The 15501-nt window shown below is 38.0% G+C and overlaps 1 protein-coding gene across 1 annotated transcript; it reads right to left on the bottom strand.

Annotated features, from left to right (window-relative positions):
- Positions 1-4138: 4138 nt before the first annotated feature.
- On the bottom strand, positions 4139-7942 carry LOC117410830 (heme-binding protein 2). The gene is made up of 4 exons (XM_034017691.3): positions 7663-7942; positions 6434-6560; positions 5923-6100; positions 4139-5057 (listed from the first exon to the last, which is right to left on the bottom strand). Exons 1-4 carry the CDS (start codon positions 7855-7857, stop codon positions 4883-4885), a joined length of 675 nt encoding a protein of 224 aa, XP_033873582.1. The 5' UTR covers positions 7858-7942; the 3' UTR covers positions 4139-4882.
- Positions 7943-15501: the final 7559 nt, after the last annotated feature.

Here is a 15501-nt window from a genome sequence, read left to right as displayed (position 1 = left end):
ATGCAGAGCTCTGGGCATTGTGGTGATTGAAGTTCTGCGCTGGTGCTGACCTCATAATCGAAAGGAATAGAAAAAAAAACATGCTCGATAAATAACTAAACCACATGCATTACCTATTAAATCAGGCTCAATGAACAAATAAAACGGGAATTTGTATAATTTTTTTTAAGAAATCTAAATTTTGTTGGCGTTTCAGTACTTTTTGACTTAGGACTACACCTCTGGTGAGGAGGGAGAGAGGGTGGTGTATTCAAATAGAGATAGAGAGATCAGCGGTGGGGGAGGAAGATGAGGGGACCCAGGGAGCAGGTGTAGAGAGAAAACAGGAGGGGTCCCAGGATTGAGCCTTGGGGGACACCTGTCGAAAGAGAGAAAGAGGCAGAGGGTGAGCCACGCCAGGACACCTGGTACGTGCGATCAGCAAGGTAGCAGGAGAACCAGGCAAGAGCAGTGCTGGAGAGTCCCAGGTTAGTGAGGGAGGACAGGAGAATAGAGTGGTCAACCGTGTCAAAGGCAGCAGAGAGGTCTAGGAGAATTAGGACAGAGGAGAGGGAGGCGGCACGGCAGAGAGTAGAGAGTTAGTGACGGAGAGAAGAGCAGTTTCAGTGGAGTGTGCTGGGCGAAAACCAGATTGGAGGGGGTCGAGTAGAGAGTGTGTTGACAGGAAAGCAGAGAACTGGCGAAGTACTGCTCGCTCGAAGGTTTTATAGAGGAACGGGAGAAGGCAGAAAGGATGGTAGTTCTGGAAGGATGAGGGATCAAGGGAGGGATTTTTTAAGATGGGGGTGAAGGCAGAGGGGAAACAGCCAGAGAGCAGAGAGGTGTTGAAAAGAGAGGGAATGAAAGGGAGTAGAGCAGGGGCAGAAGCCTGTAAGAGGTGAGTGGGGAGGGGGTCCAGAGCACTTGTGGTAGGTTTATGGCTCTGAAGCAGGGAGAAAAGATTGGTCCGAGAGGGGCGAGAAGTAGGGTAGATTAGTAGGGGTTGCAGAGGGTGATGGGGAGTGAGTGAGCAGAGGACGGGGTGGGTGGTAAAGCAGGGGAGGTACTGAAGAGTTTGCGGACAGCAGTGATTTTGGAGGAGAAGAAGGAGGCAAAGTCATCAGCTGAGATAGAGGAAGGTGGAAGAGGGGGGAGGGCTCAGGAGGGAGAAGGTAGAGAAAAGTTTACAGGGATTGTTGGTAGAAGACTGAATGATAGAGTGGAAGTAGGAGCATTTGGCAGAGGTGAGTGTAGAAGAGAAGGAAGAGAGGAGCGAGCAATTGAGATCTTCAGGAGACTTCTGTCAGAGCTTTCACACTTGCCTTGAGGGGAATATCAGGACCTTGAAGTTACTGAAATAAACACTTCCAAAACCCTAGATTTGCCATTTCCCCTAGTTTTGATGGAACTGTATGGAATCAGAGCAAAAATACACAGTTGGTCTTGTTGTGAGTGCAATTACTGGTAAAAACACCAAAGGGATCAAACAATCCCTTTGTAACAGCTGATTGGAGCACTTATCTGCAGAGCCATCATGTGTTTGGAATGTAACTGGTAAAACTGCTCAGTTTAAACACTATTCAAAGTATTGTATTTCAATATAATTTATATAATTAAGGAAGATATCAAATTTGTGAGGAATATCACAATATGTACAACATGTTTTCAATCAAATATTTTCCATCAATCACCATGTAATCATGTGCCACAAAATCCACTTCTTCTGCAATAAAGATCTCACACAATTCAGCCTCCATGTTTGCTCTGTCTGCATGCACTGTAGCTGTACTGTCAGCAGCTGCAGAACTAACAAATACAGTATTTCAATTATAATGTACATGGAATTTGTGAAGTCGAAGTTGTATGATTATACAACTGTTGTATTTCTTGGTGTCAGGCATCCTAGTTGTATCTACTTGCATTTCTCTTTCCAAATATTACTAATCGTATGAATTAAAGGGGCTTTATAAAAGAAATTCTTAATTCTCAAAAAGATAACATAAGTCTTTTTTTCTGTAGATTTAAATTTTGTTTTTATAATACTTTTATAAAGACAGCGCTGTAAATCCACTCCCTGTGCAACAGATATTAATTTCAGGTAGGACCCTAATACCCGTTGCACAAGGATTGAATTTCCAGTGTGGTGGCTGGCTAAATGGGCTTCTTCATATAGAAAACTAAACTACCTACTGTTAGATAGTAAGGGACTTGCCCAAGGCTAATGAGAGGTAAGAGAATGGCTTTTCAAAGCCTTGATTACCAAGTATACTGTTTTTATCCTGTATAATACACTGGCTGACTATGGGTTGCTAATCCTTCATGAAAATACCGTCACAGATGTTTTCTATAAAATGGTATTGTAGAAGAGCTTGAAGATATGAATAATGTTCTATTGTAGTAGCAAGACTGTAGCAAGATAACATCATATTGGTCCACAGAGTGACATAGTGGCAAGCAGGTAAAAGCTTTTCCCTTTCAAGCATCAGACAAGTATATAGGACAATACAATGGAATATATGTATATAGAATAGAACTAGAACTTTGACCAGGATGATTCTACACAAATTGCCAAATACTGTAACTTGAGCACCCCAGTTGGAAGACTTTTATTTATAGAGGCTGCTGTAGTCGGTACCAGATTATAAAAAGTAGCTGATAGTGTTTCCGGGTGTTCAGGCATGGAAACAGACACAGTTTGAATCCCACCTTGGGGCACAGCAGTAAAATGAGTAGAACGAGCCGGTTCTGTATGTGTTCCAAGGTTTTCATATGGAAGTCGGGGCAGTCAGTGCAGTATGCTCTCTGCCTCTCATGCAACAGCCATTCGGGACTTGTATGCACTGATCTTTTCTGGCTCACAATGCACAATAACTGCCTTGAATCTTCTCCAAACTTTTATCAAAGACTCCTGGTAGGCCCCTATAGATCTTTCACACTCAATTTTTTTTTTATTCAGAGGTTTTACCATCGTATCTTACAGTTCAACCCCCTGTGCACTACAATAATGTAGTCTGAGATTATGGGGTAGATGTAAGGATACGTGCAAACCCCCATAAAGCAGCAGTAAATCGCATTTAGCAGCTGTAGTCTGAAAGAATGGTGTTTACCTGGCATTCTGCACCTGCTATCAAATTTGCAAAATGATATTGAAATGCATTCAAATGAAGAAAAGAGCATGGAATTGGCCAAGATCTGGATACTAAGCGGGTGCAAACATTATAATGTGATGTAAGGATTTTGCCTTGCACTTAGGCAATTGCTGACCCTCCAAAAACTTTACACCTCTTCTTACAAGGAGCAAACCATTGTAGAAGCGAGTAGCTAAGAGCTGTATAAAAGCACACACCTGCAGAGACCTGTCATTGGCTTCAGGATGGCTGCTGTGGTACACTTCCTGATGTGGCAACACATGGCTCTTGTTGAGGAGAGGCAGGAACACGTTCGGAGGAGAAGGGCAAGACGTGTTGAGTAATTTGCATTGCTCTTAAGTTTTGGGCACAGTGCAAAACAATTGCCTGGCTGCAATGCAATTATTTGCACTGCGCCTATACTTACATTTACTCCTATGTGTGCAGTGGTATCCGTTTGAATTCTATACACCATCCAGATTTTTGTGTAACGGGTCGGAGTAAGTGAAAAATAGCAACCATGCACATTGCAAGCAAGCATCTTAGGCACTGTACAATCTGCAGGTCTGGGGCAGGCCTGTGGTCCTATTTGCACTCAACACTGTGGGTTAACTGGGGCATGTTCATGGGTGCATTATTGCATTTGCTTTGTTATCTATACAGACAGAACCCTCTCTCCTACATCTCACAATTCATTTTACAAACTGCTGGAAAGTTGGCAACAGGAAATCACTAACAGCAATTCAAAGCGAACATTATGTATTCCCATCTCTTCTCCATGGATCAAGTTACTAGAGGAAGCACACAGACAGGAGATATCTTGTGTGTGCCTGTGACTGATCTTCTAATGTGAATTTTCAAATAACTTGATAGGTGTTTTGTATACAGTAGGAATGATAAGAACTATATTGTATGCGCACATTTTATAAACCGTTTTCATGAGAGAGAAATGCATTTGGGAGATTAGACAGGGTCATCTTTATTTCTGTTGGATAGTCACCATAAACAACAACACCCTTCATTAGACCATGTGTTCTCTCCTTAGATTTTTTATTCAACAGTCATTGTCACCCACTACAAGGCACATTTGCTTTACATAGGAAGACATACTGTTTATCTTCTACAGGCTATTTTACAACAAACTCAAAAAGCAATGCATGAATCTCGAGCAAGCCTTTATACCAGGACTAAATGCTACAGCAGTTTGTCAGAAATGGCATCCACAGCTTTACATCCACTAATTTCCTGTTTTTGCATTGAAATTCCAACTAAGCTAGAAGTTCTTTAATTTGTTTGAACAATATTCTTCAAAGACCTACCTTGGCTCATCTAAAAAGTCTTGTTCCCCTCTTGCTTATTGAATATCTTGTTTCCCAGAATAGATAATCATCACCTCTTCTGAGCAGGTGGTCTAACAAGTGCAGTGGTTATACAATGAAATATTCCAATTGTTCAGCCTTTGTAGTAAATAGATGCAATTTGGGATACCACTGCAACTGTGGGATTACAGTCTTGCTTATTAAAATATGTATCATATCTATTATCATTTCAGGGAAACAAATGCTTGATTCCCCAAGCACAGATAGAAACAATCTGTTATGTTAGTGTGAACTGGAGGAGTGGTTAAAGACAGCTTTAAAAACGGGCATACTAAAAATAATTTAGCTTGAAGTCCTTTATTATTATGAACAGGTCTAGATGACCCATTGTTTTCAGAAGGTCACATTCTACATTCTGCATTCTCTTGCTTTATCACAGGGATGGGTGGCACTCTTCTAGGCTTCATGGTACCAGACTTCATTGTGTCGATTGATGGGTCTGAAGGGAGGGTCATATCCAGCTGCCACAAAGCTTGTTTCATCAAAGGACAAGCCCTCGGTTTTTAAGTCATCAGCCAGCACTTTGGCTTGATCAACATCGGTCGTCCCCATTGCAAACCCCCCAAAAGACCTGGAACACAAAAAAAACCCACAATCAGTTCTTGATACATCAAGGGATCAATCCAATATGCTGCCATAAAGATGCCTCTTGCAATTAACTCGTTCTTTGTTACTTTTATATTGTTACCATTGTAACATTTAGTCATGGGCATCATATGCTAAAGGTCAGTGGGGGCATTGTCGTCCCCCCCCCCCCAGATCTACATGACATTATGTCTTCCACTTTTTGACCCACCCAGACACATAATATAATCACATATAAGATAGAAGTTTTCTTCACAAACGAATAAAAAACATTTTTCAAACATCATTCTTTTCTAATATAACCCGGCAGCGACGGTTCTCACGTGATGTAGTTGCTCGAACTCAGTCTTAAGGCGTCATCATTCATTCATTTGTGATTGATAGTTCATCGCTGAGTGATTATATCGACAACACAGAATTACATTGCAATCGTAATAAATAAACACAGTGAGAAAACAAGGAGGGATTCACTGGCAGAAAAAAACGACGACTGTAACGTTACACACTTTATTATAAAATGAGACTTAGTGGATTGACATTTTAGAGTTTGTTAAAAACCAGTGCCGTGCTTTAAAAATTCTTGCAATTTATTTTAAGAATAGGAAAGATGTTGACAAAGTGCAGCATGCTATCTCGTTGTAAACTGGTCCAGTTACAGCCTGTTTGTTCTCATTCATGATGCTATTTGGGACAGAGAATGTTCAATCTTGAAATGACGCCCCTGCATTTTGTGAATAATAATCCAAAAAGCAGTAACTGTAAATATACTTTCACGATTACCCAATGTAAATTTAAGTGTGTAATGTGAAACGGCCTGTGTTTTAGTGCAATACAGCATTCAGTGAACTCACCTGACATACACAGTGCCTGCTGGAACATTTAATGTATGAATTCTAGCATCCTTTGGTTTAGGTGGGTCAATCGCTGGGGGTATGAAGAAGGAGACAGAGTGACTCTTTCCCATGCCTGTGCTGTCGGCTGTGGGATATACAGCAACAGCAACAGGTGCCGTCATTGGAATGTTTTGCCCTAAAAATAATGACAACCAAATATCTTTTTGCAATCTGTTATCACGCATTTTTCAGTGTGGGGGGGGGGAGGAAGGGGTGGGCACAAAATAATAGAAACACCATTGATATGTAGCACAAACTTGCGTGTAAATTTGTACAGCAGCTTATTTGTAATCCAAAGAAATTCCAAAATAAGAAACATTACATAAAAGCTGCATCTCCCAGATAAGTCAATTTAAGTAACAATGGACAAGATACCATATGTGTCATACTTGATGACGGGGTTCAGTTGGCAGGTGCTTCCCCCAATTAATAATGTAATAATTAAGAAAGCTGTTTCTGTAAATCGTACCTGCTTCATTGTCTCCTTGAATGTATCTGAACAGACGCATGAAGCCTTTAGAGACGGCATTCATGTACCTCCCTTCCACCTCTGTGGTCATCCAGCGGCTGGCCTCATAGCTGCGCACTTCAAATGTCTAACAGAAATCACAGAGAACTTCAAACACTAATTAAATCTCCAGTAATACTACATTACAATTATAGTCTAAATAATTTATTGAGGAATATATATATATATATATATATATATATATATATATATATATATATATATATATATATATATATATATATATATATAAAGCCTTTACACATATATTTAAAAACATATTCTTTGCCATGCCCATGTCAAGATATACAGTAAAGCAGTCTGGTATAAGTAGTGCGCATGCACATCACCAGGGGCCGCGCGGATGCCGATTTAAAAGTTGCAGCACGTCTTACTTTAGGAATTGCACCATAGAAACCAAAGTGTTGTGCAGTTCCTTGAAGAAAAGCCCTAATTTGCATATTAAAAACAGAACAGGGCGAACTGTAGGGCTTTGTTCGTAAAGCAACAGCATGACAATAAATACATTGTAGTTCTATAGATTGATATGCCCCGATGCACAAATACACAAAGTCGGATTCGTGCATCATCATTTTTAAATGTCTTACAAAGGCAACCTACTTTTCTTTCCACACAATGCTACTGCCTTATGCAATTTACCTAGACCTTCAATGCACCTGGATCGTTAGTTGATGCACTATCCTTGCACTACTAATATGTAATTGTATAACTTGTTGTAATCCTAACTTGCTGCATCCTATTTCATATTGTATTTTAGTAGTATTATTTGCGCTTACTGTAAACTATACTGTATTTAAAGATTAATCTTGCATTGTAACCCTGTACTGCCCTATAAGTCGCCTTGGATAAAAGGCGTCTGTCAACTAACAAAAAAAATAAAAAAAATGCCAAAACATTTCCCATCAGTTTCCATAAACCGTCCACAAAAATTCTGTCACTTCTACATTTCTTTATGAGACAAGGGTTTTCATCAGTAGCCTAAATTGATGCAAGACACATTAAACAGTCATTCAAGCTATTTTATCTCAAGCTAATTTCCTTTGAATATAAATATGGTCAGTAGACAATTTGCACACATTAAAACAAAATGCTAAATAACTAAATACAGATATTTAGTTAACAAAACAGTGATGTTAATGTGTAGACGTTTATAATATTAAATAACCCACCTCATACTTCTTCACCAAAGTATATTTTGGGCAGTCCAGATTATGACAAAACCAAGGAGACTCGTCGCCTGGTTTCTGTACCTCGTTTTGTTCAGAAGCCAGCAGCACCCCAAACGGAGCGAGCAGCACCAGGATAAATAAGTTTGTCATACTGCTGTTTGAATAGCCGCTTTGCTCTGCAGTTGCTGTGATCATTCAAGAGTACAGGCATATGAATACAAAGCTACTCTCCTGCTTTTTATACCCTCAGGAGTTTCACAACAGCGTTGATTTGACCCCACCTTGCCGAACAGCCACTCGCAGCTACGCTACACATACGTGACTGCGTTTTATAACTCGTGCTATTCACTTTGCTACCGCTAGAGGCGCCGAGTATATTTTGGTTGACGTGAGTGGACACTAATACTAGGATACAAAAAAAGTTACTTCTCCGCTACAACTACAGTATATCATGATGAAACAGTCATATAACCAAGAGGAACGTGTAATATCTACCTGGAAGTGCACTGTTTCTAAAGACTGTTTTGCATTATCATGGTTGTATGTGTTATTCCAATTATTGTTAGTGTGTTATAACTATTATTATTATTTATTTATTTCTTAGCAGACGCCCTTATCCAGGGCGACTTACAATTGTTACAAGATATCACATTATACATTATTTCACATTATACAGATATCACATTATTTTTACATACAATTACCCATTTATACAGTTGGGTTTTTACTGGAGCAATCTAGGTAAAGTACCTTGCTCAAGGGTACAACAGCAGTGTCCCCCACTGGGGATTGAACCCACAACCCTCCAGTCAAGAGTCCAGAGCCCTAACCACTACTCCACACTGCTGCCCAAATAAATTACCCAAATAACCAGAATTTACACCATTATGGATTGATAATAATTACCTGGTCTCCTCCTGAAGATGCTTTTTTTTTGGAAGTGCAGGATAAACGTTTGTATGATGAATTTTACCCCTTGTGCTACCTATAAAATATGGCCCCTGTTATTTTCCAGTCAACCCACTGAATAGTCCTCTCCAGACAAGTGCTGAAGATTGTAAATTATTAGGAACTAGTGGGAAATTATGTAGCAGACACACTATGAGATAATATTTTAAAAAGAAGCTGAACAACACTGAGTGTTAATAGCTAGGCAGCAGGATTACATGTGAACCAGTTAGTTATCGTTCATTGCAGTGTGTGACAGCGACGGCCCCTCAAGTCAGAGAGTCTGTATCTCAGACAGCAAGTTCATCCTTCCTTTATATAGTGGTCACAGTCCATAGAACATGTTAGTAGAGACAGACAGGTAAAAGGCCTGTAAAAGAAATACAGGTTCTTACTTGATATACAAGTACACTATTATAAAGTGGGTGTAAGTGCTGCAGTAAACAGCTCCAGCCTAACCCTAAATGAAGTGAATTTCTTAGGTAAGCAGTTCATGATGTGAAAGCATGCAGCTACAGCCACACAAGTTTCAGTCTGAATGCTATGTGTAACACATGTACTGTCTAGTTCTGCCCTGTGTTATTGTTTTAGGCAGTACTTCTCTTAGTTATCAGGTTTCATCATTTCCAAAACTTGAGGCGGTCTACTACAAAGAGAAACCTCAGAATAGGGCTGGGATTTTAAATATGTGGCAGCTCAAAAGGCATAGCGTGTAAGCTTAGAAACATAGTTTTAAAAAAGAACAATGTCACCTAGAACTTTTTATTAAACTATTGATAACTTTGAGAAATGTACCAGTATCACTCTCTACCTATATAATGCACACATGGTAAATAACACACTCAAAAGCTTTAAGTATTGAGATATGCGCTTTCAATACACTGTGAACAGAGCTAAAATAGATATGAACTTATACCTGGTTACATTAACTGTATGGTAAGTTAGAGTCGTGTCACGAAAGCATGCAGCACATACTATAAAATTACTAAACTACATAAAAATCAATCCTGACCTTTACATTTGTTCATATCCTGTATGTAGACCAGCACATCTATTAACACGTTTCTCTTTTTTCTATTTTCACCACCTCACTATTTCTATAAATTTTTATAGTATAGTGTTTTTTATTATTATTATTATTATTATTATTATTATTATTATTATTATTATTATTATTAATTTGTATATCCCTGTCTCTTCAAATGAATGGGTACCTACTTGTTGGTAAACCCAGTAATGCCCAGCACAGGTCTATCCTGGTCAGTGAATAGTTTGCTGGTTTTCAGACGTTCATGCTGGTTCAAGAGACGCTGTTTGAAGAAAGCTGGATAAAGCATGAATACATTTGTAAGTTACTTTATACTAACGTGAACCAATTGTTGTCCACTGTACTAAATTACAAGCTGTTAAACTGAGGACCTTTTGATTTACCTGGGGGTAATCCAGTAGGAAACCAGTAAAATAAGCAAGGGTCTATGCAATGGGATTTTGTCCACAAGTGACTGCCAAAGGGGAATTGTTTACAATGGACATTGTTTCACCTTTACTGTAACTACAGAGGGTATATCATTGCTTCATCTTTACTGTAACTACAGAGGGCATATCATTGATTCACCTTTACTGTAACTACAGAGGGTATATCATTGCTGCTAAACTAAAGTAGACTTGACTGCTCTTCTCAAAATAATTAAATACCAAATTTCAATACAATGTTGAACATTTCACACAGTAGAAAGTGGTTACAAATCCAGTTACAGGACACCATATGTAATAATAGTATTGGATTCTACAAAAGTGATTACAGATTTTTCCCAGATCAACAAACAAGCTGAATCAGGTTGCTGTGTCCCAAATACGGTTATTTTTTAAATAAAGTACTTATTGATTCCCAAGAAAACTAATTTGTTTTAAGTTTAAACTTGCAATTGTTTTGATCCATTATCGTCTACAATAGTAGGCAAGGCTTACCATCTAAGATGTATCAAATACAAATCATTTGTCATACGATGCATTAGTGCTATAAGTTGATTCCTACTTGGAACCGTTGAGGTAATGCATTATTGAATATATTCTCTATGCACAGTTCAGGATATGCCACACCTAGTGCATAAAGAACTTAAAACACATAATTGTGTAAATGCAATTTTTCACATTTGTAACTGTGTTCAGATTTAAAATACATAGTTATGAGTGATTTAAAAAGGTAATGCGAAGAGGCTGTTTTTATGTCTGAAAGCAATGAATTCCAAAGATGAGATACTTGATATACAAAGATGAGATGCCCGATATACACATCATTTGATCTTAGTGCACAGGTTACATGTCTCTAACAGAGAGGTAAGGTAACTTGGAGCATTTCCAGTGTACACCTTATAAGCTCTTGCTCTGTACTGAGTGGAGTTAACAACACTTTTTCACAAGATAGTTCTAAAACCAGGACTGGATTCGCAATTCAATGTACAATAAAACACCCGTTCTTAAACCCCCTACTATTTTTTAATTAAAGTAAATGCCAGAGACATCTTGCTTAAAGAGTAGTTGCTTCTTTTTTTAGTAGTTTTTTTTTTTTTTTTTTTTTATAAAACCCTGATTGTTTAGGGTGTGGTCATTCTGAGTGTTTCTGAGTTTGGTTGCTTCCATTACTTTCTAAGCAATAAGTAATTGTCAGTACTAATCTGACTAAATAAGCATATATATTTTTAGTGTCATATATGGAGTTATGTCAGATGTTTGGTTCACGAATCGAAACCTGATAGAAATCCAACACAGACATCAGTATCACTCATATTCACAGCCTTCCGCCTCAATCCCAATGAAATGTAGATCTTGCCGGGAAGAAAAAGGAGCCAAGACTAAGTGAGATCTTGGCAAACTTTCATGTCTGTCACTGATCCCAGTCTTATTTTCCGTACCCCCACCCTGGGATAGATAGCCAGTCCTCAATCGATGCTCGTTTAACGGGATATAGAGCTCGTCTTCCAGAAGGCCTGGGAAAGAGCCATTACTGAGACATTGATCCCTGCGATTGAATTACAGTGCTAAACACACCTTGTTATTTTGTATTGTGCAGCATGCAGTGGTCTTTCATTATTTCACTACATTAAGCATTAAAAACAGAGAAATATTTAAACTGGTGCAGAAGTGAAGGGCCCTCATATAAATATAGCACATTTATAACTAGCTTAGGCGGTTTAAGACAGTGGTAATCAGAGTCTGTGAACAGCGATAAACGTTTACTGTCAATAAGGACTAAATGTGAATTAACCAAATTCATGAACTAGCGAACCATCAAATTACAAGGGGGAACTGTGTACTTTTTACATCATTTGAACCAAATGGCAAAATGTCCTGTTTGTGTTTTTCTTATTGTTAGAGGGTACAAATACAGTATGTAAAATATCAAGGTGCATTCACGAGTATATGTAGTGGATGGATCTTTTTGACTTGTTTCAATATCAGGAAAAACAATTACACACACTGCAGCTGTTATTAAATTTAGATTGTAGCCTCTGTTTAATAGATCAATGGAAAACAAAGCAAAACCACTTGGTCAGAAAAGAGGGACGTTTACTGTAATACATTAATCCTAATGTGAACTCTAAATGAACACTAATGGACCAATTTTTCATCCATCCTGTCTTATCTAATGTTTTCTAGGAAAAGTACAAACCAAAAACTGAAGATTACCACACACCACAAGTAAGTTCTTAATGAGTCATATTAACATCACAGACATGTTAACCAAGCTTTACAGTATCACAGAACGCTCACATTCTCACTACTTACTGTATTTTCAAACCTGCATCTGTATTCCCATACAGCATTTTACCACCCCACCTCTTTGGGAGACAATCTCCAGTAACCCTTTTCTGTTAAAATCTTTCAAGCTTAGGAAATCCTAATGCTAAACACGGTCAGTGATACACAGATAAAACTATCATATGAAAGCCTAGAACAGTTAGTTGTTTGTTAACAGTAAAACAGATAGAAGCTAAGATTTATCTGAATTATGAAGGGACATGGTATAGGCTGCCTGTATCCCAGCAAACAAGAAACTGAGGACCCCTGCCTCATGCATTTTGAAGCCAAATATTCCAGAAGACAATTACTGATCTGTCTACTGGAAGCAATTAGTGACTAACAGGGGAAAGCAAAAGCTTTGGAAGATTGTAGCATCAAAATGGCATCAATCAATCAATTACACATACACTGAAGTGAGACAGTCATAAAGCTGTGCAGGTAGTCACAGTCTACGGCTGTTGCCAGTGCTTGACGGGTCCTCGATTTCACAGTTATGGATACTCCAGCACGTCACTGTCATTTTATGGCCAAAAGCCAGCTAACTGCACTAAACCTTACATACTGCATGGTCAATCGCATCACACATTTAGCCCCTTTGCCTGTCACTGACTCAATCTCATAATGTACCTGCTTCCTTTCAGGTCACTCCTAGAGGCCACAGCCTTCCATTTTCAGTGTGCTAGAGCCACCTTCAGTCTGCTTTCCATCTTTATTATAAATTTGCTTTATCCTCTAACCACTCTCCTCTAAAACAAATGCAGATTTGGTTTACCAGTAACTTTTTTGGCTGGTTTAACAGACTCCAATTAGCATGTAATGTAACATTAGATAGGGACTCCAAAAACATTGATCATGGTTTATGAAACCACATTTCTAATGTATGTTTTTATTTATTTAGCCGGGACAGAACCCTTGAGATATACATCTCATTTCAAGGGGGTCCTGGCAAGAAAAAGCTGCAAGAAATAACATTATAACATTACCAGCCTTTTAGAGGTTCCCAGCTAATCAATTCAATGACATCTGTCTCTCCATGTCGGTCTCCATTTTTTGTTTGTTTCATAGTCAAGACAACCCATTTGGAAAATGTTTCCCTTGTTTAAACAACTGATATATTGTACTGCCTCATGTGGTGTATGGGGTTTGCTTCTTGTGACAAGAAAACAATAAAACTGTAAACATAAATACAAAACCGCTGTTTATATAACCCTTATTTCAATGCACAAAATGTTACAGCACAGGTGTCCAAGGGCTATGCAGAATGCACGTGTAAACGTTCACTTCAGTTCATTATTGTAGGCTTTGAGCTAGTATTTAACTCTCTTTTTCAATTACAATTCGGCGGTAAAGGTTCATTTTTCATCATCGCTGCTGCTGCTTGTTGCCGCCTCAGCAGTACTGCTGGAGTAGGACTGCAGGTAGTTGTATATTCTGGCTGAATACGGTACAAAATTCTCCCGGTAAGCAATCGTTGATTTAACCTGAAGCCCTTTTACTTTCTCTTCTTTGGGCTTGGGTTCAGCTAGGGAATCATCATTAAGATCTTTTGCCAGTGCATCTGATAAATAAGAAAAATAGAAAAGAAAATGGATTACTGACATTATTAAGCCAAAACAATTACACAATAGAATATGTAAAACATTCACACAAGACACCCTTTTACATAAATATATTCAATGAATTGTCTATTGTTTATTTGACATTAGTGTACTAATGCGAATACAATAATGTGTTGTCTATAGTTTAATAGCTTTATAATAGACGTATAGGAACACACCCCGGTCCAAATATCCTCATCGACAAACATATTTTTAGTCACAGATTCGTTAATTAACCGTTTGTGTAGAATAAGAAACTGGTTGTTTAAGGGTCTAAAGTAAACAATACCATTGGCAGGATCATCAGTTTGTTCTTTTTTTTTCCATTTCATCTCTAACTGGAAATATCCGTATGTTCCAAGCATGGTCCAAATTCCTACTGCATAGAGCAGCGACACCCGGACGTTCCACTTGACAATATCCTTCAAATTCATTGTTAGATCATTTAATGAATGAGAATCAAAGTAAAAAAAAAACAGTTCTAGTAAAAATGCAAGATTTTCCTTGAACGTGACTTTGTGTTTCAAACACAAGCATACGACTTCAAGGGCGCATCCATATTGGAAACAACAAACTTAGAGGTCAAGCGCAGATGCAGTACGTTGTTAGGAGCTATACCGATTGGTGTACTGTACCCTCTAGTGGAGAAACGAAATGTACACGACAAATTGACCGACCATACAAAAAACTGAAAACTATGGCAAGACGTTTTAAGTTAATTCTCGTTTTTTTTTTTTTTTAATATCCAAAATGTATTTTTGATATAAAAAAATACGTAATATAATTTTAAAAAACAAATCCATCCTTGTTTAAGTGCACTCACAAGTCTGTTTTATGTGAAATGAAGTTTGGGGACCACTGAGCAGTACATTATTCAGCACTCAGCATAGCAACATCTAATAATACAGTTTAGTAGCATTTAATTGATGTTAAGCTTTATATTTATTCAATGGTTCAATTGTCTTCATAACACCAGTAACCTTAAAGCAGAGCATATTTATTTGTAGTTGATTATGATAAAGTTAGGTCAAGTAAACTATATGCAAGAGTGTGTTAACTAAAAAGAATGTAAGAATTGAATATACTGTATATACCAAATTTAGATTTTGGTGACTATATATGGTATAAGAAGACCTTACTGAAATATCCAAAATAAAAGGACTGTTCCCACAGACTTGTGAAAATATATGCCAAAGGGAAAAATGAGATTGAGGAAATCTGACTATAAATATACATGTATATTACAGGCCCGCTCTGCTTTTCAAGTTTTTAATGTCTTTTAATTTATTTCATATTAATTGTATAGTATACCTGTTTAATAAATAATGAGTTGTTCTAACTAAAGAACAAAGCACCAAACAGAGTGGCAGCTTTCAAAATCTTAAAATGCAGGAATAATGATAGCAAGAACCCAGTGATAAACTGGATATAGAGGATTAGGCCAATAGGCTTTTAACATGGAGATAAGTAGTAGTCAGTCATCAGTCAAACA

Source organism: Acipenser ruthenus, chromosome 6, assembly GCF_902713425.1.
Source record: "Acipenser ruthenus chromosome 6, fAciRut3.2 maternal haplotype, whole genome shotgun sequence".
Lineage (NCBI taxonomy): Eukaryota > Metazoa > Chordata > Actinopteri > Acipenseriformes > Acipenseridae > Acipenser > Acipenser ruthenus.
Note: the sequence above shows the minus strand (reverse complement) of the source record. Positions and strands in the feature narration are given on the sequence as shown.

Excerpts from the sequence above, each read along its gene's own strand:
- LOC117410830 (XM_034017691.3), bottom strand. The coding sequence starts at position 7,857 with ATGATCACAGCAACTGCAGAGCAAAGCGGCTATTCAAACAGCAGTATG. Across the intron at positions 6,561-7,662 it reads CTTTGGTGAAGAAGTATGAG|ACATTTGAAGTGCGCAGCTA; the intron begins GTGGGTTATTTA and ends GATTTCTGTTAG. Across the intron at positions 5,058-5,922 it reads GCAGGCACTGTGTATGTCAG|GTCTTTTGGGGGGTTTGCAA; the intron begins GTGAGTTCACTG and ends TTTGTGTTCCAG.